The sequence below is a fragment of the Halichoeres trimaculatus genome, unplaced genomic scaffold (genome assembly GCF_033239565.1).
Source record: "Halichoeres trimaculatus isolate MK-OKI-2021-1 unplaced genomic scaffold, fHalTri1.1 fHalTri1_scaffold_5, whole genome shotgun sequence".
Taxonomy (NCBI): Eukaryota; Metazoa; Chordata; class Actinopteri; order Labriformes; family Labridae; genus Halichoeres; species Halichoeres trimaculatus.
The window spans coordinates 314,465-338,895 of NW_027437183.1; the positions used below are offsets into that span (position 1 = coordinate 314,465).

General features: G+C 44.3%; 2 protein-coding genes across 2 annotated transcripts in view; both read left to right on the top strand.

Moving 5' to 3' along the window:
* Nucleotides 1-208: 208 nt before the first annotated feature.
* On the top strand, nt 209-1,351 carry tas2r200.1 (taste receptor, type 2, member 200, tandem duplicate 1). Its single transcript, XM_074669618.1, has one exon. The coding sequence runs from the start codon at nt 398-400 to the stop codon at nt 1,349-1,351; it is 954 nt and encodes a 317-aa protein (XP_074525719.1). The 5' UTR covers nt 209-397.
* A 13,258-nt stretch (nt 1,352-14,609) lies between these two features.
* mmp11a (matrix metallopeptidase 11a) overlaps nt 14,610-24,431 on the top strand; it is a 29,908-nt gene continuing 20,086 nt past the window's right edge. The window contains exon 1 of the mRNA XM_074670802.1: nt 14,610-14,853. Within this exon, the coding sequence (XP_074526903.1) occupies nt 14,749-14,853 (105 nt within the window). The 5' untranslated portion in view covers nt 14,610-14,748. The remainder of the gene's footprint in view (nt 14,854-24,431) is intronic.

Sequence of the window (24,431 nt, forward strand, 5' to 3'; positions counted from 1 at the left end):
AGTAAAAAATGAATCTGATATAAGCAGGTGTGCAGCAGACCTGGTTTTTGAACAGAGGCATTAAAGTCACACTGTGTCGATTGTGTAATCTTTCCTAAAATAATCCCAGACACATGAAGGTATCAGACACAAACAAAAACAAATCCCAGTCCACTCCTGACTCTGTAATCACTGACTTTATAGTCCAGGTGTGAGCTACCAGAGAAAAGCAGCGAGGTGACTGACTCCCAGCGATGGCTAAATTCTCTCTTCATATGCAGGGACATTCACCGGTGACTCAGAGAGGAGCTGATTTGCATCCTGGGTATTTTTGTTCCCTGTCTAAGAACCGGGGAGTCATTCTGCTCTGGGTCTGACAGGAACAACCAGGATCCGTCCCTGCTGGGCCCCTGAGACCATGCTGGGACCTGCAGACCTGAAGCTGTGCAGCACCGCCCTCCTGCTGGTGCTGGGCGTGCTCACCAACACCTTCAACCTGGGCGTCATGTTGGTGCAGCAGTGGCGGTCGGAGGGTGTGAGGACCGTGGCCGTCATCATCTGCTCCATCTCTCTGGGGAACGTCGTGCTGCAGGTCTCCACCTTCGTGCTGGTGGCGTCCGTCTGGGCCGGCGTGCTCTGCAGGCCGGACCTGCCCGTCTTCTTCTGCGCGGTGGTGGTGGTTTGGCTCAGCAGCAGCTCCGTCAGCTTCTGGTCCGTGGCCTGGCTGAGCGTCTTCTACTGCGTCAGGGCTCTGAGCTTCTCCTCGCTCGTACTGCGAGCTCTGAAGGAGAACATCTCCTCCGTCCTGAGCGCCACCCTCTGTGTGACCTCGCTGACCTCCTGCGTCATGTTCACACCTTTCTTCTTCCTCCATTTCCAGCCTCACGCTCCAAACGCCACGGAGGAAGCTGCCTGTCCACTCAGGAAGCCTCTGTTCCCCGCCTGGGTCAACGTCAACGTGTACGTGGTCACCTTCATCTGCTACCTGGCCCTGCTGCCGCTCGCCATCATGCTCCCCACGTCCCTGCAGCTGGTCGTCTTCCTGTGCAGACACACCTGGTACCTGAGGAAGAGGAGGAGCGGCTCGGGCGCTGCAGGCTCCTACCTGCTGGTGTGCAGGCTGACCGTGGCGCTGGTGGGGGTCTACCTCGCCACGCTGCTCACCATCTCACTCTACTACTTCCACGCCATCTTTGCCTCAGGGCTGAGCGCCGACATGCTCATCCTCGGGTTGTCCTTCTACTGCGTGGCGTCCGCCGTGCTCCTGACCTGCTCCAACAGAAACCTGAGGGAGAAGCTGAGAGGGGTGGTGTGCAGGAGGGAGCAAACACGGGCGCAGGGTGGAGAAACGGACAAGGTCGACTTCCTTTAGACGGATTCATCACTTTTATTTATCCTGTTTCTGTCTCAGTGTCAAACCTGTAAATCTCCTGAATGTATTAAAGCAGAGTTTGTCCTGAGGGGATGTTTTTCATTCTTAAAGTTGCAGTTTAGAGGATAAAACACTTTTACTTGAAAGTAAAAATGTTTCTTTCTTTTAATCAAAAACTTTTATTTCATGTTGATTTGTTCTTGTTTTTGTTGTTTTCTATCGTTTTCTCCAGTTTGTGATCTGTTTTCCTTCAGATTTGCATCATTTGGCTCAAAGTGTGTTAGCGTCTGCTTCAGTGTTGTTGCAGTTCCACCTAATCACCACCAGATGGCGGCAGAGGTTTCAGGTTGGAGATGTTTGACTCTGCTCAGTGAATGTGTTTGTCAGTGTGTGATGGACAGGTGATGGCTGTCAGAAACTCTCTCACCTTCACCTGGAATGCAGACGGTGAGGGAAGAGGTCAACACGGAGCGACGCCATGTTTTTCCATGAGATCCTGAATCCTGACAGAGTCCAGAGTCCTGGAACCACAGGAGAGCTGAGCTGGTTTAACAGCGTTTGTGAAAAGAAAAGTAACATTGAACACTATCTAATGATCTTTAAAAATAAATCAAATAAAAATGACTAAATATAATGCAGATACAAACCAATATGGGTGAGAGGAGGTTTTAAAGAGGGGGTATCACCTAATATCTAATTTTAAAGAGGGGGTATTCTGCTTCTCATATTTACAAATGGATATTAAGTAACAATCCTGGATGTTCAGACTGAGCATGTGCAGATTTTCAAACCTCTACAAATTAATGTTTTGGGAATCTTTAAATCAGTCTGTAAATCTTCATAAGACTTTATTTTTTATTTTATTCGTTTATTTGGCGGGGACATTGCAATTGTACATAGTCACAAAAAAGGAAATTATTTGCAGCTGATACCCTGCAAGTGGAGTTTATAGTCTAGGTTATCAACTCCTGTCCCTGGTTGGGCCTTTCTACATTACATAAAACAAGAAAGTACAGTGAAACATTAATAAAATCTATTTTTTTTAAAACAAACAAAAAACAACAACAAACAAACTAAAACTTTTAAAAGCAAGTACTATTAAAATTAATACTCAAATAAATTAATAAATAGATAAATTCCTCTTTCCATGTACAGTATTCTTTAATGGGTACAGGATTGTTTTGTTTTTAGCCGAGACTCAAGCCTCGTGGTGAAGATATTGAACTTGCTGAAATGATGATGTCATCACATGAGGGTCTCCTGTTTTATTCCCCGCAGTATCTTCACATGATTTACAACTAAAAAAAAAGTGTTTTAATCTTCCTAAAATGTCTGAATCACTTTGTTTTAGCTGCTGTCCCTTTAAGGCTCCCTGCTCCACAAACCCCCTTCCCTCTGATTGGCCAGCACAGAGTGTTTGATATTTGGACGTAGTTTTTGTGGCATCACCCATTTGTCAACTGGGCTCAAACAACAAGGTCTACCCATAGCTCCGCCCCCTGGATAGGCCTTCAGAGGGCTGGCCAATCAGAGCGAAGGGGAAGCCTTAAAGAGACAGGAACTAAAACAAAGCGTTTCAAACAGAGGCTGAAATCAGGGTTTACTAAATAAATCAAGTATAGATAATACCAGGGCACTAGAGTTGGGTCGTATCTCACCTCCATGTTTCCACCACCTGAAATTTTCCTGCTACTCCTCATTCTTAAAATTGAATTGTGTGTGTGACGTTTATCCTTGATGTGCTTTTTTCTTTAAAGTGGCCCTAATAGGCCACCGTATGCCGTCACAAAATAATAAGTAATTCCTCTCTGAAATAATAAGTATTCTCCACCACTGACTGTTTCATATAAAATGCTGCTTCTGGTAATTTTTTTGCAGATTAATAACTGAAATGGCAGCATGTCAGCTACTCATGGTTTGTTTTGTACAATCAAAATTAAGTTTGGGAAATAAATGTTATAAATAAAATAAATCCTGTTTCCTCTTCACTACAAAATAAGCCTAACAGAACAGTCATAGTACAGACTACATTCAAGTGTGGTAGGCAGTACGCAGTGTTTACTACATACTACTTTCATACACAGTATGTGGTAGGTAAATTCAGAAACAGCCTGCACTCTTTGTGACATCACACATATGTCTTTGTTCCAGTGGTTTCCATGGTGATGATAAATCTCCATTCATTTAAATGGGAGCGAAATAAAGGAATCTTTTCATTTCCATTGTTGCAAAATAATTTGATATAGCCAAAAATATTGTGATATAGACCTGAAAAGTCATTTCTGCATCGTCCTCTTTAATGGGAAATGGTCAATCAACAAGTGTTGTTTACACATAAACATCTACTTTACTGACTTCAGATGTTCTGTGAACTTTAACTGCATGTTACTCAACTCATCATGAGCAGAGCTTCCATTATAACCCTATAGAGACTCTGTAACAACACGGAAAAAATATGCTCCCAAAAACGGCAAAAACTCCCCCAAAAACCCCTAAAAAAACACCAAAAGTGGCGGCCATCTTGAATTTGAAGGTTAGAATAAGGTCAAATCATTATGTAACCATGAAATATGTATTTCTCAACAAAAATAAGGTCTGAAAACATGTATTGTCCATCATTGTAGGTCAAGCCTTTAAAGAGATCATTTCCATGGCAGCCATTTTGGATTTTGGCCTCTAAAAAATTTTCCCCGCCATTTTAAAAAATACACCCTGGCTAAATTTGTTTTTTAGCCCTCCTAGAAAACAAATCCATTGATAAACGGACCTTCGCTCACCGCGGTCACATTTCGCTCCAAAATGACCCAACCACTAGGGGGACAGGATGAAAACTAAAAGCAGGCAGAAAGCCCCCTCTTTAAAATTCACACCAAAATCCATACGCCACTTTAAAGAGGGGGTATTCCTGCAGAAACGTGCACGTACACAAACACACTGAAAGATCAAACCCTGGGGTTGGTGGACGACCCTCTTAAAGCACATGTGTGGAGCTTTAACGGCGTCTTATTGGCTTTGATAACGATGGGATGTGAACAGTCGGAGGCCGGCAGCTGAAAACGTTCATTTTTAAACACAATCGCTGTATTAAACATGTTGTTAACTTTAAACCCGTCCTCATGTCACTCTGTGAGTCTCTGTCTTCCTCCAGATTTCACGAGGATCTTTAATTCTTCAGATCCTCTCATGAAAGGATCATTTGATGAGCTCTGTGGAGGTTTCTGCTCCAGCTGCAGGTATTTTACCTTAATGCCAGAGTTTAGACGGAGCAGCTTTGAAATGTAACACCAGCATCCCGCTCCTTTTATCACCAAAGGCTGCGCGGAGCCATGTTTGCTGACATAAAGTCAGGATGGAAAAGCTCGTTATGGACGGAGAGAGGACGGAGAGTCATGAACAAGTTTCTGACTCTGTTTTGACCTCCTCGCTTCCCGCCTTTGCCTGCTCTGGACCTTTTGTTGTGGCGAGGCCTGCTCAGAGGTCAGCTGAGGTCAAGCCAGGAAAACTTACTAATAACCCCCGCTGTGCCGGCCTGACCCCCTCAGGAGACATATTTCATAGATCTCCACACTGGCAGGCGGAGGAGGCAGACGGAGGAGGCGGGCGGAGGAGGCGGGCGCCGTCTGGTTTGCATTAAACGGACACATGTGGTCTTTGTTTTGAGACGTGCGGCTGACACGAACGTAAAAGCAGCCGAATGAGAAATGGGTTTCTCAGCCAGCAGATTACGGCTAAACGTAGCTCAGAGCCAGCGTTTGACTTTAAACAGGAGGTCCCGTAACGACAGGAAGCTCTCCACGCCATCTAAGCCCTCAGTTTGGCCTGACAGGCACATGGTGCTGCGTGCAGCCGTCAATCTGAGATGCTAATCTGAGCCCAGATGAGGTTTGTTACATGCTACAGATCCGTGTTACAGATCACATGTCAGGAGCTAACAGCTGGTAGTTTCCATAAAACCAAGACCACGTTTCCGTCCACGGCTGAGATTGACTCTGACTCCCACACAAAGGCTCAGTGTTTGACTCGGGCACACATGGACGCTGATGGACACGTTAGCGGTGGCAGGGATCGAACCTGTGACCTTTTTTACGACCGGACAAGCAGAGACCACCCTGCAGACACAAACAGCCACAGGATACTTTAAGAAAGGCTCACGTAGGAGGAGGTGATCCTCTGTGATCAACTGATCCCACAAAGAGTCGTCATACAAACCACAGCAGTTACTAACCTTTAAATCTACGCATCACGTACGTTAGCGAGTTTTCCTGCTGTTCACATGATGTCACCACTTCAGTTACAGCTCTACAGTAACATTTAGCTTTTCTCCAACGTGACGAACAACACAAACAAGAATTTAGACGGAAGGAAAAACCTTAGTAAGTGCGAAAAAGTGCTATAAGTTATTTGGCTGCAGGTGCTGCCATCTAGTGACAATAACAACAAAGTTCAACCTTCATCAACATTCAGTGATCAGTGCTGAAAATTCACTAAGATCTGAGTCTGAGACCTTCTGGATCATCCTCCCCCTGAGGACAAAGAGGAGCAGGCTCAGATCAAGGCCTAAAGCCGCGTTTCCACCAGGCAGACCGGTTCAGTTCGTCTCAGTACGGCGCGCATTTTGTAGTGTTTCCACTGACTCATCCCGGGACAGATTCCTAAAAACTGAGATGAGCCGTCCAACTTTTTTGGGACCTTTTCGTATGGGTGCCAGACTGAACCGATTCGGCTCTCGAAAGGTGGAGCTACAACACTGCAGACCGTTGATTGGCTGAAAGAATGGTCACTTCCTGTGTGACAGCGGCTGTATTTCTCCTGGTGGCTCACAGACTTCTCTGAAACAAAGCTTGGTTGTTCTTTGTATCAAAGAGCTACATGCTAATCACAGAGAGGACGAAATGCTGCATGTCTTCATCGTTGCTCTTTGTTTACTGTGTCGCGTTTTTCTTCTTCGTTGGATTTATTAGTGTGGTAAACTGTTTTGCGCTGCTACAGCATCACGCTATTGTTTAACAGCTGCAGCGTTTGGCATCCAGCTTACACGCTGTCTACCACTAGAGGGCACAGTTTGCTGTGGAAACACAAACGGGATCAGGCTTAACTGGACCAAAAGCAGCTAAAAAAAGCTTAAGGTCTAAGTGTTCCCTGAACAGATGAGTCTTCAGACGTCTCTTACAGTAGAAAGGGACTCTGTGGATCGTATAGAGTTAGTTAATTCATTCACCATTTGGGAACAACAGAGGAGAAGAGTCTGGCTAGAGATTTGGAGCCGCGCTGGGCTGGGAGCACCAGGCGTCTTTCACAAGCAGAGCGTAGAGGACCAGAAGGAGGGTAGACCTGGATCAGGGACCCCAGGTAGAATAGAAGAATAGAAGATACTTTATTTATCCACAAGGGGAAATTCAGGAGTCTCAGCAGCAATCAAGAAAACAAAAATAAGAAAGTGTAAAAAGCTCCATAAGAAAATAGTCGTCCATGTCCTCACTTCTTAGCTCACACCTGAGAACCAGCACGTCGTCCTCACCTCCTTCTCCTCACCTTGTGGGAAACATCTGGCCTAGCACCAGTTAGCATTGACATGTTACAGGCTGCTAACAGCTGAGTTCACATGTAAACAATGCAGCCATGGTTACATGTAGGGTCTCCAGACAAACACAGGAGAAAAGTAGTAAAAATATCACTGAAGACACAAAAAGTTTGGTGTCCATGACCAACAATGAACCAAACAAAGTGATGATCCACTCCAAATACAAAGATGACGAAAAAGAGACGAAAAAATTACAAGAAACGGACAAAGAAGAGAGAGCTGCTGCAGGAGGCAGCTACTTGGGCAGCGCCTAGCAACGAAAAACATCATCATATTATTACTTTGTCATGTTATAGCATTAGCATGTTATCATCTTGCTACACTGGTAACAATATTACGTCAGTTACGTTATCGTGTCAGTTTTTTTAATTATGTTACTTTATCATCTTTGGTTGTTACCTTAGGTCAGTGCTCACTAGCTTACATTAATGATCTTCCTCTGTTTAATGATCAGAGTCAGATTAATCTACAATATAAAAAATTAGCTTTTGTCCTCCGTCATATTTCCAAACTCCAGTTAGCTAATGTGTCGTCAGGTGAAAGGACAAAAACTGGATTGAGCTCAGGATCCAGATCTGTTTGGCTAAGTTTGAACAGGTGATATTATTGAAGCTGTGTTTCATGTCGTGTAATGTGATGAAGTGGAGTAAAGTGACTTTAGTTATCGTCTCACATTACCAAACTTTTGACCAAACTTTGATATCTAACAGTGTTTCTTGCTCAGTCTGAAACAAACGTTTCCTTTTTGAAACAATGCTTGAATGAAAAAAGTAAAAACAGGACTGATCACTGTTTTTCTTTTTGTTCCAAGTTTTCCGTTCACTCACATGATTAAAAACTCGACGTCATCTCCTCCATTAGCGTTAAATTCAATAAACAAGTTAATTTCAGCTCCAGGCGACCTCAGAGGGATCTCTCCAGCGTACGCTCTGATCTTTGTTTCCGCCACGCTCCACGTATCTTTACTGTGTTTCCAGGGGACAGAGCTCTTGATCTGCAGAAGGTCTGTGCTTCATCCAAACTTTCTACAAACTCTTTATTGTCTTTGTTTGGCGAGCTCGGCGCTGCTCGTGCCGCTCTGATGTAACCTGCTCGTGGCCGCTGTCGTCCCGTGGATCATACCAACGAGCTATCTCATGCTCCACAGATGGTCCCAATACATTTTCCTCCTCAGTTCTTTTTACTAGAGGTGGCCCGGGTCCAGCTCACGACAGCGGCTCTCAATTAGCAGAGAATCAGGATCCGCGTCGCCGCCAAGTCCAATAAATGTGAAGGAATCTGCCCAAATGACACGGAGGAGACAAAGTGTTTCACATACCTTCAGAGTCAGGATTAAACAGGGTGCTGTGATGTAATGCTAAAGGGATAATGTAAATCAGAGAGTCAGCAACTCAACAAGTAAACTCAGATAATCAGACGAAGATGCTGTTTCCTCCACAGACACGAGTCCAAAGACAGAGACAGGCCTCAATTATTTATTTATACTCTACGTCTTCCTCTTTAAGTTTCTGTTTAAACATCAGAGTCTACGTCAACGTTAGCTTAGCAGATGAAGACTACATCCATTTTACTGAGGCTGTCTACGCCTTCGATGACCCCAGAAAACAATATTAAAAATAAATTTTAAAATCTATCATATCATACTGTATCATGTCATATCGTATCTATCATTGTGCATCATATTAATGTATCATAGCCTAGCATAGCATTGAATTTCCTATCCTATCCCATCGTTGCCTGTTATACCATGTTGTTGTGTATCTTAGTGTTGACTATTATCTCATATGGATACATGTCTTATCATTGCCTATCATATGGTTGTGAATTGAGTGGCTGTTTGTTGTGTCATTAAGTATTGTTTGGTTTTGTTGTGTATCGTATCATGTCGTTCTGTATCTTATGCTAACGTTGCGTAATGTTTTGTCGTCTATCATTTTGTTGTACATCGTGAATTATCGTTGTGTATCTTGTTGAATCGTTGCATATTAAAGGTGGCTGCTGGTCAGTCGAGGGGAAGCTCATTTTTTTCCGGCCGACATCATAAATTTGTTTATTTATCTAAACGTAAATTATTCCCTCCGTTCCTTTTCAAGACAATGATCTGTGACCCTGTCGTACCAACCAGGTGTTTTTTACAGGGATCTTACCAGTGTTCTCTCTACGCTCGTCATTTCTAAGAAAGGTAAACTCACTGGGGATCAGTAAAGGGTTATACTTCAAGATCTCTGACTGGCTCATTTCACTGTCAATCAAAAAGGGATTCAGCCTCAGACAGATCATCCAATCATCATGCAGAAGCCCAGCGTCCAGGCCAGCCCACTGCCTCATAGACCCCCAGAGACGCTGAGGGTCCGATGGGCGGGACAAAGCCCAGCGTTTATCCAATGACCGTCCAGTTTCCACAGTGGAACAACCCACTCTACGCTTCCCCGCTGAAGTCAGAAGACGCTCAGCATCCGACTGTGTTAAAGCGCTGAGACGCTGCGGGGATGAATGAGAAGGAGGTGGAGCCAGTTACCTGTGATAGGAGCTGATTCTGAACTAAAGATGAAGGAATTCTAGCTCAGATTTTATCAATGAAATGTTCACACAGCAGAACAGATCAACACTTTTTAGGGACATTTTAGGGGAAGCTGAGCTTCTTCTTCAGTCTTAGAGCAGTAACCACTGATGCATATTTTACAGTTGTTTATTGTATTTTCTGTGTCCTATATTATCTTTGGGCATGAAATTGTTCTTTATCTTAACGATTGTATTAAATCCCATCATTGTGAAATGTTTTCTTTTGTATCGTCCTGTTGTGAATCACATGGTTCCTCATTATAAAGTTGTGTGTTGTGTTGTTGTTGATTGAATTGTTACGTATGTTGAGTATTTTTGCGTGTGGTCTTGTGTAACGTATGGTTGTTGTATAGTAGTTATAGTTGTATATCTTATCTTTGGGTAACGTATCGTGCACGTCATGTGTCTGTGTATCATGTTAAAGGAATCTGTTGACTTGGGTTAGGTTACGGTTGGGTTGGGTCAGGTTGAGTTCTGATTGGATGGACTCTTCACTGCTCGTCTTTTTGAAAAAAAAAAAAAAAAGGTTTTTTTTTTTTTTTTTAACTGCTGATTTTAAATTTAATTCTAGCAAAATCTTTGTAGAAGCTAAGATACACTTAGCCTGTTTCTTTAATAAGTTTGACTTCATCATCACTTTGATGATGTCACTGCTTTGACATTTTCCATGCGTGTGGTTATTAAATATCATGCCATCATCTTTTTTTTTTAGTTTTCATCGCGTATTATTTTCCTGTTTTGCCTTAACTACTCATTGGCTCTTCTTGAATTTAGGATTTTTTTTTTGACAATAAACTACCTCAACTTATTTTTGGACCCTGTTGTTTCCTTTGGACGCGTCACACAAAGGAAAAGTTTCAGCAGCTGAACTTTTAAAAGACAGCCTCAAAAACCTCCTTCGTATTTTTAATGTATCACTCTGAATCTGAGGGTTAATCATCCCAAACTCTTCTTTGTCGTCAAAATCTGCATAGTTCTCCCGCTCTGACACCTGCAGGCTGTTTCAGGCCTCTGTCCAATCCGGTCTCTCTGTCCAGGTGAAGTCCCGCTGCAGATGGGGGATAGAAGGAGCTTGTGGTCTCCATCTGGTCCTGATGCAGCAGCTGTCAGGGTGATATGAGGGAGATCTGTGATCTGTTTATCACGGCCTGTGCTGATTGGTGTAATGGGAGCTCTGTGTTTTCCTCCTTTCTTTGGGAGAAAAGCAAAAAACCATAAAAAGGACAAAACAAAAGCTCACAGCGTCACATTCCTGTGAGCTAATGCTGAGTTGTTTGCATGTGTGTGAAGAAGGTTTGAGTCCATGAGCTCGACTTAGCTAACCTGCATCTGTCTGTGCACGCACACCCTGACGCACATCCGTAACAACCGGGGGAGGTTCAGTTAACCCTGAAAGAACAGCCAGAAAACTCATTTCCTTCCTGTTCAGAGTCACAACACCCCCTCCTAACAGGACAGACTGATGCAGCAGGTCTTTCTTTCTTTCTGTTAACCCCTGTTGGGGGCAAACGTTCCCATCCAACACATCTGACCAACCATCCAACACATCTGACCAACCATCTAACACATCTGACCAACCATCCAACACATCTGACCAACCATCCAACACATCTGACCAACCATCCAACACATAAAACCAACCATCCAACACACCTGACCAACACACCTGACCAACCATCCAACACATCTGACCAACCATCCAACACATCTGACCAACCATCCAACACACCTGACCAACACACCTGACCAACCATCCAACACATCTGACCAACCATCCAACACATCTGACCAACCATCCAACACATCTGACCAACCATCCAACACACCTGACCAACACACCTGACCAACCATCCAACACATCTGACCAACCATCCAACACACCTGACCAACACACCTGACCAACCATCCAACACACCTGACCAACCATCCAACACATCTGACCAACCATCCAACACATCTGACCAACCATCTAACACATCTGACCAACACACCTGACCAACCATCCAACACATCTGACCAACCATCCAACACACCTGACCAACCATCCAACACATCTGACCAACACATCTGACCAACCATCCAACACATAAAACCAACCATCCAACACATAAAACCAACCATCCAACACATCTGACCAACCATCCAACACATCAGACCAACCATCCAACACATCTGACCAACACATCTGACCAACCATCCAACACATCTGACCAACCATCCAACACATCTGACCAACACATCTGACCAACCATCCAACACATAAAACCAACCATCCAACACATAAAACCAACCATCCAACACATCTGACCAACCATCCAACACATCTGACCAACCATCCAACACATCCGACCAACCATCCAACACATCTGACCAACCATCCAACACATCTGACCAACACATCTGACCAACCATCCAACACATCTGACCAACACATCTGACCAACCATCCAACACATCTGACCAACCATCCAACACACCTGAACTACCATCCAACACATCTGACCAACCATCCAACACATCTGACCAACCATCCAACACATCTGACCAACCATCCAACACATCTGACCAACCATCCAACACATCTGACCAACCATCCAATACATCTGACCAACACATCTGACCAACCATCCAACACATCTGACCAACCATCCAACACATCTGACCAACACATCAGACCAACCATCCAACACATCTGACCAACCAACCAACACATCTGACCAACCATCCAACACATCTGACCAACCATCCAACACATCTGACCAACACATCAGACCAACCATCCAACACATCTGACCAACCATCCAACACATCTGACCAACCATCCAACACATCTGACCAACCATCCAACACATCTGACCAACACATCAGACCAACCATCCAACACATCTGACCAACCATCCAACACATCTGACCAACCATCCAACACATCTGACCAACCATCCAACACATCTGACCAACCATCCAACACATCTGACCAACCATCCAACACATCTGACCAACACATCTGACCAACCATCCAACACATCTGACCAACACATCTGACCAACCATCCAACACATCTGACCAACCATCCAACACATCTGACCAACACATCAGACCAACCATCCAATACATCTGACCAACCATCCAACACATCTGACCAACCATCCAACACATCTGACCAACCATCCAACACATCTGACCAACCATCCAACACATCTGACCAACACATCTGACCAACCATCCAACACATCTGACCAACCATCCAACACATCAGACCAACCATCCAACACATCTGACCAACCATCCAACACATCTGACCAACCATCCAACACACCTGAACTACCATCCAACACATCTGACCAACCATCCAACACATCTGACCAACCATCCAACACATCTGACCAACCATCCAACACATCTGACCAACCATCTAACACATCTGACCAACCATCCAACACATCTGACCAACCATCCAACACATCTGACCAACCATCCAACACATCTGACCAACCATCCAACACATCTGACCAACCATCCAACACATCTGACCAACACATCTGACCAACCATCCAACACATCTGACCAACCATCCAACACATCTGACCAACCATCCAACACATCTGACCAACCATCCAACACATCTGACCAACACATCAGACCAACCATCCAACACATCTGACCAACCATCCAACACATCTGACCAACCATCCAACACATCTGACCAACCATCCAACACATCTGACCAACCATCCAACACATCAGACCAACCATCCAACACATCTGCACCAACCATCCAACACATCTGACCAACCATCCAACACATCTGACCAACACATCTGACCAACCATCCAACACATCTGACCAACCATCCAACACATCTGACCAACCATCCAACACATCTGACCAACCATCCAACACATCTGACCAACACATCAGACCAACCATCCAACACATCTGACCAACCATCCAACACATCTGACCAACCATCCAACACATCTGACCAACCATCCAACACATCTGACCAACCATCCAACACATCAGACCAACCATCCAACACATCTGACCAACCATCCAACACATCAGACCATCCATCCAACACATCTGCACCCAGTCACATTAATCCCAGTCTCTCTTTTAGAGATTACAGCGTCACTTTCAGTTAAAGCCTTTTCTCCTCTCTGTCATTACGCGTTAAGATAACAGGCCTGAGCCCAGCTTTCAGTTCCTCATCAGGCGATCATGTTTTATTACAGCTCCTTTTTTTAACGTCCTCAGAAAGCTGACAGCCATTACCCAGAGTGCTCTGCTCAATCCTCTGCTGCCATTAGTGGTTGTAATTACAGAAACCACCTCACAGTGACTCACAGAGAGTTTTTCTGCACAAAGGGACCGAGGTGGGTCACAAACCCTCCCACGGGGTCTGACTGTGGAGCTTTGTGCATTTTTCTCTTACAGCTGCAAAAATAAATCAACACATCCCCCACCCCCCCTCAGAGTTTGTCTCCTTTGTTTCACTGTCCTGTCCTTCAAATGAAAACTTTTCACAGCCAGCGTTCCCACTTTAACTCAGATTTAACAAACTCTGTAGCAGTTTGTGTTTCTTTAAAATCTTGTTTCATCTTTCCTTTGATTAGCAGGGTTTCTCTGAGGGGAGGTTTGGACTGTGGTCAAGGCCATCTGTGGTTCATCATGTCCATTCACAGGTGTTTCACTCTGGCTGAGTTTCCCTTCACTCATTAAAAGGATTAAAATAAAAGTTGTGCTGCGTTTGGTGGAGCTGGGTCATTGTAAGACTCTTATAATAATCCTGTAAATTCCCATACATGCTCTGGACTGTGCGACTGGGCTGAGAGGGGGTTTATTCAGGGAGCTGTGTTTGTTTAAATTCTGCTTTTGGAAAAAATTGAGTAGTTTTTTCTTTTTCTTTTCAGGAAAACTCAGAATCTACAGGTGGAAACCCCCAAAGCCACTCTCATCTGTTTTGAGTTGACTGGCGCGCAGCACTGAAAGGGTTAAGAGTCACATGGTAGGGTGGTATTATCAGCCCTGGGCTGTGTAAAAAAAAAAAAAAGTGTATGTGGAGAAAAAAAAAAACGTTAGGAGAACAAAGAAATCAGAGTCTATTTAAAGAGCAGGCTCCTCGGATCCTGCAGCCGTGTGACTCCCGGCAACAAGCTGCGCCACAGCCAGCCCGCTCCTGCTCCTGCTCCTGCTCCTGCTCCTGCTCCTGCTCCTGCTCCTGCTCCTGCTCCTGCTCCTGCTCCGGACGGAGGATGCGGACCTCTCTGCTCGTGTGCTGCTGCGTCCTGGCGCTGCACAGCTTACCGAGCACGCTTTGTCTCCCGGCGCGGGGGTCCGGCAGGTACAAGGTGGCACCGGTGAGTGTTTGGAGCTTTTCACACACACTTTCTGCTCCTGGCTTCATGCAGACTTTGAGTTTGGGGAATGAAAGGAGGGAAGTTTGCTCTGCAGAAGTTGTGTTGATGCTTGGTGCGGATCATTCCTCTGCTGCTGCTGCGTGAGGAGAGATTTATGATCCTGCGCTTTAGAGGAATCTGCTGTGTTGACTTTCTCCATTCTTTACACACACACACACACACACACACACACACACACACACACACACACACACACACACACACACACACACACACACACACACACTCATTGCTCTTTAATGGACCTGACTTTACGCATGAGCAGTTCACCCTCGCAGCTCCAGGTCTGACGCGGTAATGAGGGAAATGGGTACTCTGTACCCATCTCTGAGCTGACCTGTCACTGTAATCATCGAGCTGCTCCTGCTCTGGAGAAATGACTATCATCACTTTGATTTTCTGTCGGCTCAGCATCTGGAGCAGTCAGGACTTCGCGCCCTCGCTCTGCGCCTCGCCGCTGCGCGCAGGATGACAGCGGAGTGTTTGGGTTTGTCAGGTCTGATCCCTGGGAGGAGGAGGAGGAGGAGGAGGAGGAGGAGGAGGAGGAGAAACTCTGAGGGTTGCTGAGTTCCCCTCTCTGTCTGCAGGGCAGGAAGCAGTAATAACAGGTCTTAAAGGCATTTTGTCAACAACACCGTAAAAGAGGGGGGGTCCTCCATGTGGAGCCGTCCTGACGGCGTCAGCGTCACAGCCTCAAGTCTTCATGTCTGCGACTCTAACATCACCTGGATTCATCTCACTCTGACTCTCTCACACTCTGAAAATCTCAAACTTTAACTTTGTGACACTGCTGCTCACCTGCATCACCTCAGTGTTCCTCACAAACCTCCACCTTCATCTGTCATGGTGCAGACACTTTAACTGCTCTCCTCCTTTTTGTCCTCCCTGTTTTCCCGTCGTGTTATTTGGCTGCATGCTCTGAACAGGAATGTCCTGTTTACAGGTGAAGGAGGATTTATCAGAGCAGCTGAGATCAGCAGTTTGCAGCTGAGAGGCTGAAGGTTCAGAGATGAGAGTTTTTCTGAAGGGGCTGATTTGTGATCTCTGTTCCTGATGATGAGCTATCTACAGGGTGAGGGGTGTTTGAAGCAAGTGGTACAGAAAATGGATAGATTTTTCCTTTTTTTTTGGTCGACATTGATTGAAAATGAGCTCTACAGATTGCACAGGTTGAGCTCCACATGTGGAGAAGCTTCCGGAGTTTCAGTCTACCCATTGTTCAAAATAACATCACAACAGTCAGCAGTATAAACCGTGGGTGGGTTAAGTTAGGTAAGGTTGGTAAAATGAAAAGAAGAAATAACTTTTTGTGTTTTAATTCTGACTTTAAAATCCTGAACAAAAGTTTTCAAACTTTTTTTAAGTTTCTCTTCAGAATTCTGACATTAAAGCTGCTGTGAGGAGGATCTGTTTTAGTTACTCTCCATCGCCACCTTCTGGCCTGGAGTCTCCACACACTGTCGTTAATTACTTTTAGCGAGGTGTGTGTTTGTTTTGGGATTAATTGCGATCAGAACAAACCTAATTTTCTTTGTTCAACACAACATGTTACCGGATACGACGTCACGAGGTCAGGTTTTTATCGGGACAGTTATATAGAGCTACAGTTTGAAACGTGACATCGAGCAAACGTTGTAGTAGCAGTCTATATGTAGCGCTATCGGCAGCCTGGTGCTCTGACGTACCTGTAGGCTAACCTGACAACAAGCTAACTTTGTCAGTTTGTAGCGTAGCTTAGCAGCTGCTATATTTCTCTCTCCTCACAGCCCGGTGCTCGTGTAACGTTAGTGAATCCTGGTTCTGTCCTACCAGAGCTCATCTACCAACTCCAACCTCACCAAGCAGAGCTAACGTAACCTGGCTCTTCATTTTATTGATAGACTCTCAAGTTTGAACAGACCACTGCAGAATAACTGCTGACTGTGGGTTGGAGGCTACATTAGCACAAACACATTAGCTCCTGTGTTAGCCTTCAGCTCGTGCTCTATCTCTCTCCTGTTTCTCTTTCTGCTGCTCTTCTGTCCTTTTTCTGTCTGACAGTTAGGCTCCAGTGTCCACCATCACTACTAAATTAATCACAGAAATCATTTTCAGCAGAGAAAAACTCAGATCTCTCTTCTCTCTGATAAACTTCATCAGCCGGCGTGGTGTTGGCATAGAGACTTAGACGTCCCGTAAATCAATCCGGTCCTGTTCGACCTGATCAGGAAGCTGAGAAGTAGTAATTCAAAATAACCTGTAATATTGTTGCTGATAATCTCAGTTTAAAGTGTGGATTAGGATCAGCTGTTAGAGTTTCCAGTAAAGTTCCTGAAGTTGGATAAAAAACTACATGAAGGTGACATGAGGTCATGAGCTGAAGCTTCAAACGTTCAGGCCAGATGTGGGAACATGGGAGCTGTAGTCCCATCAGCTGGCTCAGGTCATGAATGGGGTCCTGGCTTTTATCAGGGGCTGGTTTCCCCTGGTGTCTTTGGGATTAAATGTTGTGAATCTGCAGATGAAGACCATCTGAACCAGACGCTGTGTCCTCTAACCGCAGTCTGCTGAGCGGCCTCTCCGTGTTTCTGCGTGTTTGAAATGCTTGTCCACACTTTAATTCACATAATCAGAGTCATTCAGGGCTGTGTCCGGACATGTTTTGTCCACGCTGTGATTATCTGTTTGGAAACATGAAGAAAGGCCTCTCTCTCTCTCCAGCTCGGCGTTATCAGAGCAAACATGCACCTGTGACGACGGCGTGGTGTTATGTCTGCTGGTCACTGCTCTGAGAGTCTAATCTGCCGTTCGTCAGTCTGTTCCCAGCTGCTGACAAAGCCAGGGTGATTACGCAGGTCTGGACAGGCCTCTGTGTCTGTGGCATTCAGGGCAGCGAGATCCTCACAGCCAGGCCCGTTCCCCTGCAGAGCAGAGGAGGAGCAGAGGAGGAGCAGAGGAGGAGCAGAGGAGGAGCAGAGGAGGAGCAGAGGAGGAGCAGAGGAGGAGCAGAGGAGGAGCAGAGCGGCGTGTCAGTAAACCTGAGTCCTCCACGTTTGGCGAGGTCGTGGGGCGAGGGGGTTGGTGGTGGAACCGTGAGAGCGAAGGTGACATCAGAGCCAGCCGGGTTCCCATCGGGTGGATCTGGGTCACAGCTGTGAGCGGCTGAAGAGACACAACGGGGTGTGTGTGTGTGTGTGTGTGTGTGTGTGTGTGTGTGAGAGTGTGTGTGTGTGTGTGTGTGGAGCAGGAAGTGGATCAGATGCTTTGTTAGAGAGGAACCCTCAGCCTCGCTCTGATTCATCCGCTGACACGGCCGGAGCAGAGGGGGCACCAACCAGACCCTGGGATTATTATCTACAGCTGGCTGCAGGTGGATTAATCCCTGTGACATGGTGCTGCTGTTAATCTGAGCAGTTCACGGGATTACTGTTAAAAGTTGCTCCAAGCAGAAGTCTCCACTTTTTACCCAAACAGAGTCAGCAGTCCGTGGGTGTGAAGCGGCTCTGAGACTGGTAGCTATGGTCAGAAATCCACACCATCAGGAGAGTAAGGCAGACGTGTGTTTTCATCCTGATTCAGAACCAGAACCTAAAACCTCAGCCCTCAGGGTGTTTAACAGGCTCTATCTGTGAGTTCTGTGTTGGAGAAGCCAAACTAACATCAGTTTATATCTGTAAGCAGCCGTTACAGTGAAGTCTGACAGAGGTATTTCACTGACGTGGCCGTTTGGTTCATGACTCCACCAGAGTCTCTGTGACCCACATTTCCTGGATGTGAAACATCATCAACTGACTGGTCTCCTCCAAATACTCTCCTGAAAGATAAAACAGCTCTGGATGGATTTGTGTATTGTACTATAGTCCTTCCCTTTGTATCAGGACTCCACATTTCACTTTGAGAGGCAGGTTTTAAAGAGGAGTGGCAAAAATTTCAATATCAACGGCAAAATCTCAAAGATCAACAGTAGAATTTCAGATTGAGAGCAGATTAACAAGGATCAGGCCGAATTTGAAATTAAAAAGTAGAGTTCCAAAAGTCTAGAGCAAAATCCCCAAATTCGGAAGTAGAATTTTTAAAATCAAAAGCGGAATTTCAAAGATCAAGAACAGAATTCCCCCCCAAAAAAAACAAAAAACAAAAATTCCAGATTTTAATTTGAATTCATGAGCAAAAGCAGAATTCCAGATGAAAGGCAGAACTCCAGAGATCTAAAGTAGAATTCCGGATCAAAGGTAGAATTCCAGGTCAAAGGCAGAATTCCAGATCAAAAGCAGAATTCTGGATCTAAGGCAGAATTCCAGATCAAAGGCAGAATTCAGGATCAAAGGCAGAATTCAGGATCAAAGGCAGAATTCAGGATCAAAGGCAGAATTCCAGATCAAAGGCAGAATTCAGGATCAAAGGCAGAATTCCAGATCAAAAGCAGAATTCGGGATCAAAGGTAGAATTCCAGGTCAAAGGCAGAATTCCAGATCAAAAGCAGAATTCCAGATCAAAGGCAGAATTCGAGATCAAAGGCAGAATTCAGGATCAAAGGCAGAATCGAGATCAAAGGCAGAATTCAGGATCAAAGGCAGAATTCCAGATCAAAGGCAGAATTCAGGATCAAAGGCAGAATTCAGGATCAAAGGCAGAATTCAGGATCAAAGGCAGAATTCCAGATCAAAGGCAGAATTCCAGAGATTAAAGGCAGACTTCAGAGGCCTACAGGTCAAATGGTGGATGCTGTAGGGTCTCAAACCTTAAGACAGTTACATCACTTCACAGTATAAGAAGAATGGAGACTGAATCAAATAACCCCAGAAGAAGAAAACATCAGCGAGAACAGCGAGGAAGACAAGTGCAGTCATGTGATATTCAAATGAACTAAATATATGGAGATCTAGATTCTTGAAGTCATCCTGAGATGATAATGGAGGTGTGTGTATAATCTGATGACAACTGAAAACAAATAAAAACAACAACGGCCATGAAAAAGGAAAAGTTTACCAACAGACTCCCTGGTTCATCAGCCTCCTGTGAGGATCTGGATGAGATCATGCCGCTGCGAGGCGAGCTGTGGTTCTTGTAGTCTGACGTCTGAACAGAAGACTTTGTGAGTCAGGAGAGATAAGAGATCCCAGCTGATGCCCAGATGGTTGGTCTCACTTTCTGCTGACTGTATCTGATCATCAGCTGATAAACTGGATTAGGAAACCTAGAGGGACGATATCTGGGGATTTGTTGGTGAAGAGTCATACATCCTGTCATATCTGCTGCTATAAATCCTCTCTCAGTGTAAACTCTCCTTTGTCCTTTTTCTTCAATGAGAGCACACCCTGTAAATTAAACCCTTATCGCCCTCCTCTGTAAACACTCACTCATGACTTACTTCCTATCATCCAGATTAACTGGGGTTACGTTGATACTCTTCCTCTGGGCGGGAAGATTTCATATCAAAGAGACAGCGTCTGATTTCACCGCCTTTCGCTTTCTGGCGTCATGAAGCTGCGTTTATCGAGTCCCTGAGAAGGAGAGATGGGAAGAGGGTCACCACGCTGTCAGAAACTGTGAGAGCAAATAGTTCAACAGCAAAATCACCAATCTACAGAAGAGGATAAGGGCCATTGAAAGTTAAAAAAAGCCCTATTTTTTACTATTTTTGTTTTTAAATTCTTTTTTATTTAATTTTTTACTTTTTTATTTATTGTTTTAATTTAATTTTTTACTATTCTATTTGGTGTTTTTTAAAACTTTTTTAAAAAGTATTTTTAAAATATTTTTTAAATATTTTTACTATTCTTTTTTACTATTCTTTTTTTCTTTTCTTTTTTTTTTTTTTTACTATTTTTCAGTATTTTTACTTTTTTTTTTTTTACTATTTTTTAAACTTATTTTTAGTATTATTTACTACTTTTTTTTTTTTACTATTTTTTGTGGAAAAACAAAAGTCAGACTTCTGATTTATTTTCCTCAGAATTCCATTTTTTTCTGAATTTTCACTTTTCCTTAACCTCAGAATTCTGTTTTTTTTTTCTCCAAATTTTGTTTTTTCTTAATCTTAGAATTCTGACTTTTTTCTCTGACAAAACAACTTTTTTTCCTATAATTTTGACCTTAAACTCACCAACCCTGACTTCTTTCTCAGAAAATTGAAATTAAAAAAATATTGGATGTATTTGTTTTTCCTTTTTCTTCTCAGTGGCCCTAATCCTCTTCCATACCAATCAGTTAAAAAAAATGTCCAGAACAGCTTGGATCTCATCCTTGATGCTTTGGTTGTAACGTCCCTCATGCTAAGCTAAGCTAAGCTAAGCTAGCAGCAACTAAGCTAGCTTCATACAGACATCAAACCGTGGTATCAGACCTCTCATCTCAGGACTTTCTTCATATCCGCGAGGCAAAGTTTAATGATTTTACAAGGTGTTACACCTGCCATGCACTTATATTTTATTATCCAACATGAAGCTTGGAGGAACGATACTCAATCACTCTGAAGTGATGGAAAGAGCTGTGGTTTGGGATGATTTATCGTTGTCTGGGAGCAGACAGGAGCAGGTTTGAGCTTTTCATCAGAGACTCCTGAAGACTCTGGATTCATCGTTCGTGTGTGAAATAACTGAGAGCTGTTTCCAAACTCCTCCTGGTGTATTTCTCCGAGGCTCTGACGCCGTGACTCAGCTGCTGGCGTGTTGTTGTGGAGTTTTCCAGCAGACAACAGACGTCCTGTCAGGAGACTCTGTGACCACGTTTGGAAAGTGAAAAAACACCAACGGGGGAATCAGCCCGTCACTTTCTGCTGAGAGCGCAGGAATCCTGAGCTCCTGAAGCTCCTGAAGCGCCCTGAAGGCGTGACGGATGCCTCGCCAACATGTGATGAAGGTGGGGCTGAGAGCGGGGGTCGTGGTTACATGTACGGACACATTCAGCTGCTGGTTACAGCGATGACAAGATCTGCGCGGCGTGGGGATCTGACACAGGTATTCAGGGGAACGTGTCTGTGCACGGAGAGACTCCAGTCCAACAACAAACCCTCCACTACCATCATCATCATCATCATCATCATCATCATCATCATCATCATCATCATCATCATCATCATCATCATCTTCATCATCATCATCATCATCATTGTCCTCCTTTTTGACATGAGCGAGAGCCTGAAGGAGCCAGAGGGCCGATCGCTGCTACAGATGGATGTTGGTCCCCTCAGAGTTCAGAGATCAGACCTCAGGGAGATACTTTCAAACCCTACCCCAAATTATTTCTCTAGGAAAAAATAATAATAATAATAAAAGAAGCAGTTTGTTGTTATAAATCAAACCAACGTGTAGCAGAAAGACGGTCTCTGTGATGTTTTTCTGACTCTGACAGTCCTGCTGTGAAGCTCAATACTTTCAGGTATTTCAGCTATTTCTCCTGATTTCTTCCCGTTTTATGAGCTGCTCTTTTCCCTCCCTACATTTTTACAAATATATTACATTTTTAACATTCTTCCATTCTTTTAAATCCACCCTGTCTTTATACCTGAGCTGTTTTCATGTTCAGGGACAAAAACACCATTTTAGTCGCCGAAGTCGTCTGTGTGAATTTTGCTGCACATCGTCCTCCTTCTTGTTATGTCTTTCTAAGATGCCATAAGTAATGTTCCAACCAGGGACCAGGTTGTTTTTCCCACTTTTTCTAATGTAGGGTGGAGGTTGATCATTTCTCAGCGTATTTTGGTTTGGCCCTGAAACTCCTGTCCTGACTGTGCCTCTGAATGCTCTGCACCATGTGTAATCAATCTGTTTAATTCACTCAGGGAATCCAGATTTATCTCTTTATTGAAATATCTCACTTTTTTAATAACTTTTTATTTTTGAAGTTACACAATCTACGAGTTTTGCCCATGTAAGAGCATGGCTGACTTCACTGACAGGTGAACCCAGTAGCTGTTAGCGAGGAGGCTAAAGCCCGTCTCTTTGCTACGTCTGGATCAAGCGGCAACTCGGGGTGGGCAATACTGGGAACTTTGGTATCAATCCAATACCAAGTAAATACGAGGCTAGTATCACCGATACTGAGACCGACACTTTTTACATGAAATGTAATGATCATTGAATAATTTTGTGATTTTGCCTTGAGTTAGTTGATTTTGATTATGGTTATGGTTGAACACAGTACAAAGATTTTAGGCAATAAAAATGCTTTGTATTTACTAACCCCAACAATAGAACAAAATGTTAACTGTATAAAAGTAATGAAATAATTATTCTTCTACCACAATTGTTTTAGGAAAAAAATCACAAGTGCAAAATAACAAAAAGGTTTCTCCCATTTGCACAGAGAAGCGGCAGATGGAGGAAGTTAAAGTAAATTGCTAGATGACATAAGAGGAACTGCAGTATCAATCTCATCACACTAGTATCGATCTGATACCAATACTCATCTTGGTATCGATACTATCCATATTTAGATCGATACACCCAACCCTAGCAGCAACCTTTGCTCTGAGAATATGAGACGATGCTGAAGTGCTAAAATCTGCTGTTTCTCCAGCGTCCACTTGAGGCTGTCTCTGGAAGTGCAGGAAGTCACAAACACACCAAGCCAAAAAAAAGCCGTTTTCAAATCAGAAATTAACCTTTTTACAGCCTGGTTCAAATAACGTCTCCTGTCTGAGTCGATAATTTTACTACCAGCTCCCACTGTACGGGGGGTGATTTTTTTCTAACTCAGCTGTTCAGAGGATATTAAGATCATGAGCTCCCCCAATAAGAGGCACAGCTCAGGGTCACGTGACCGACAGGCGCCCTATAGCTGTAGGCGAAGCCCTTGCCACTAACAATATGGCCGCTATAGCCGATCTGCTTCATTTTCTGTTTCAGAAACAGACGGGTGATGTCAGGAGACTACGTCCATGTTTTATACAGTCTATGGTCTGGATTTATCCAAAGCTGGGTTGAGTTCAGGATTTCCAGTGTGGCCCGGTCACCAAAAGGCCTCAAAACTGCATCTGAAACAAACAGTTGACGTCAAGGAGACGACGTCCAAATACTTGACAGTCCATGCCTCTGACGTAAAGACAGTCGGTTAAATCTACGTTACATTACGATGAAATGTTTCCTTAGTGACCATAAATCATCACTAACCAGGTTAGTTTAACTCAATCGCTCACATGCTCCTCAGTGCTCCTTCAAAAACTAGTATCCCTAGTCCCTGACAAATTCCCTGTTTCTCCGTGAACACTGGGTTCAGCAGAGTTCTGCTGATGATGTCAGAGTTCTAGAACTCCTGCTGATGCTCTGCAAACTGACTGTTTTCATGCATGCTCCTGATTGGTCGATACTCCTCAGGCTAAAAACACAAAGCTGAACACTTCTCATTATTAACAGTTTCTATATTTTAATGATTTAATCTGAACGTCTCTGTCCTCCTTCAGCTGTTCCTCTGTCCTCCTTCAGCTGTCTCTCTGTCCTCCTTCAGCTGTTTCTCTGTCCTCCTTCAGCTGTCTCTCTGTCCTCCTTCAGCTGTCTCTCTGTCCTCCTTCAGCTGTTCCTCTGTCCTCCTTCAGCTGT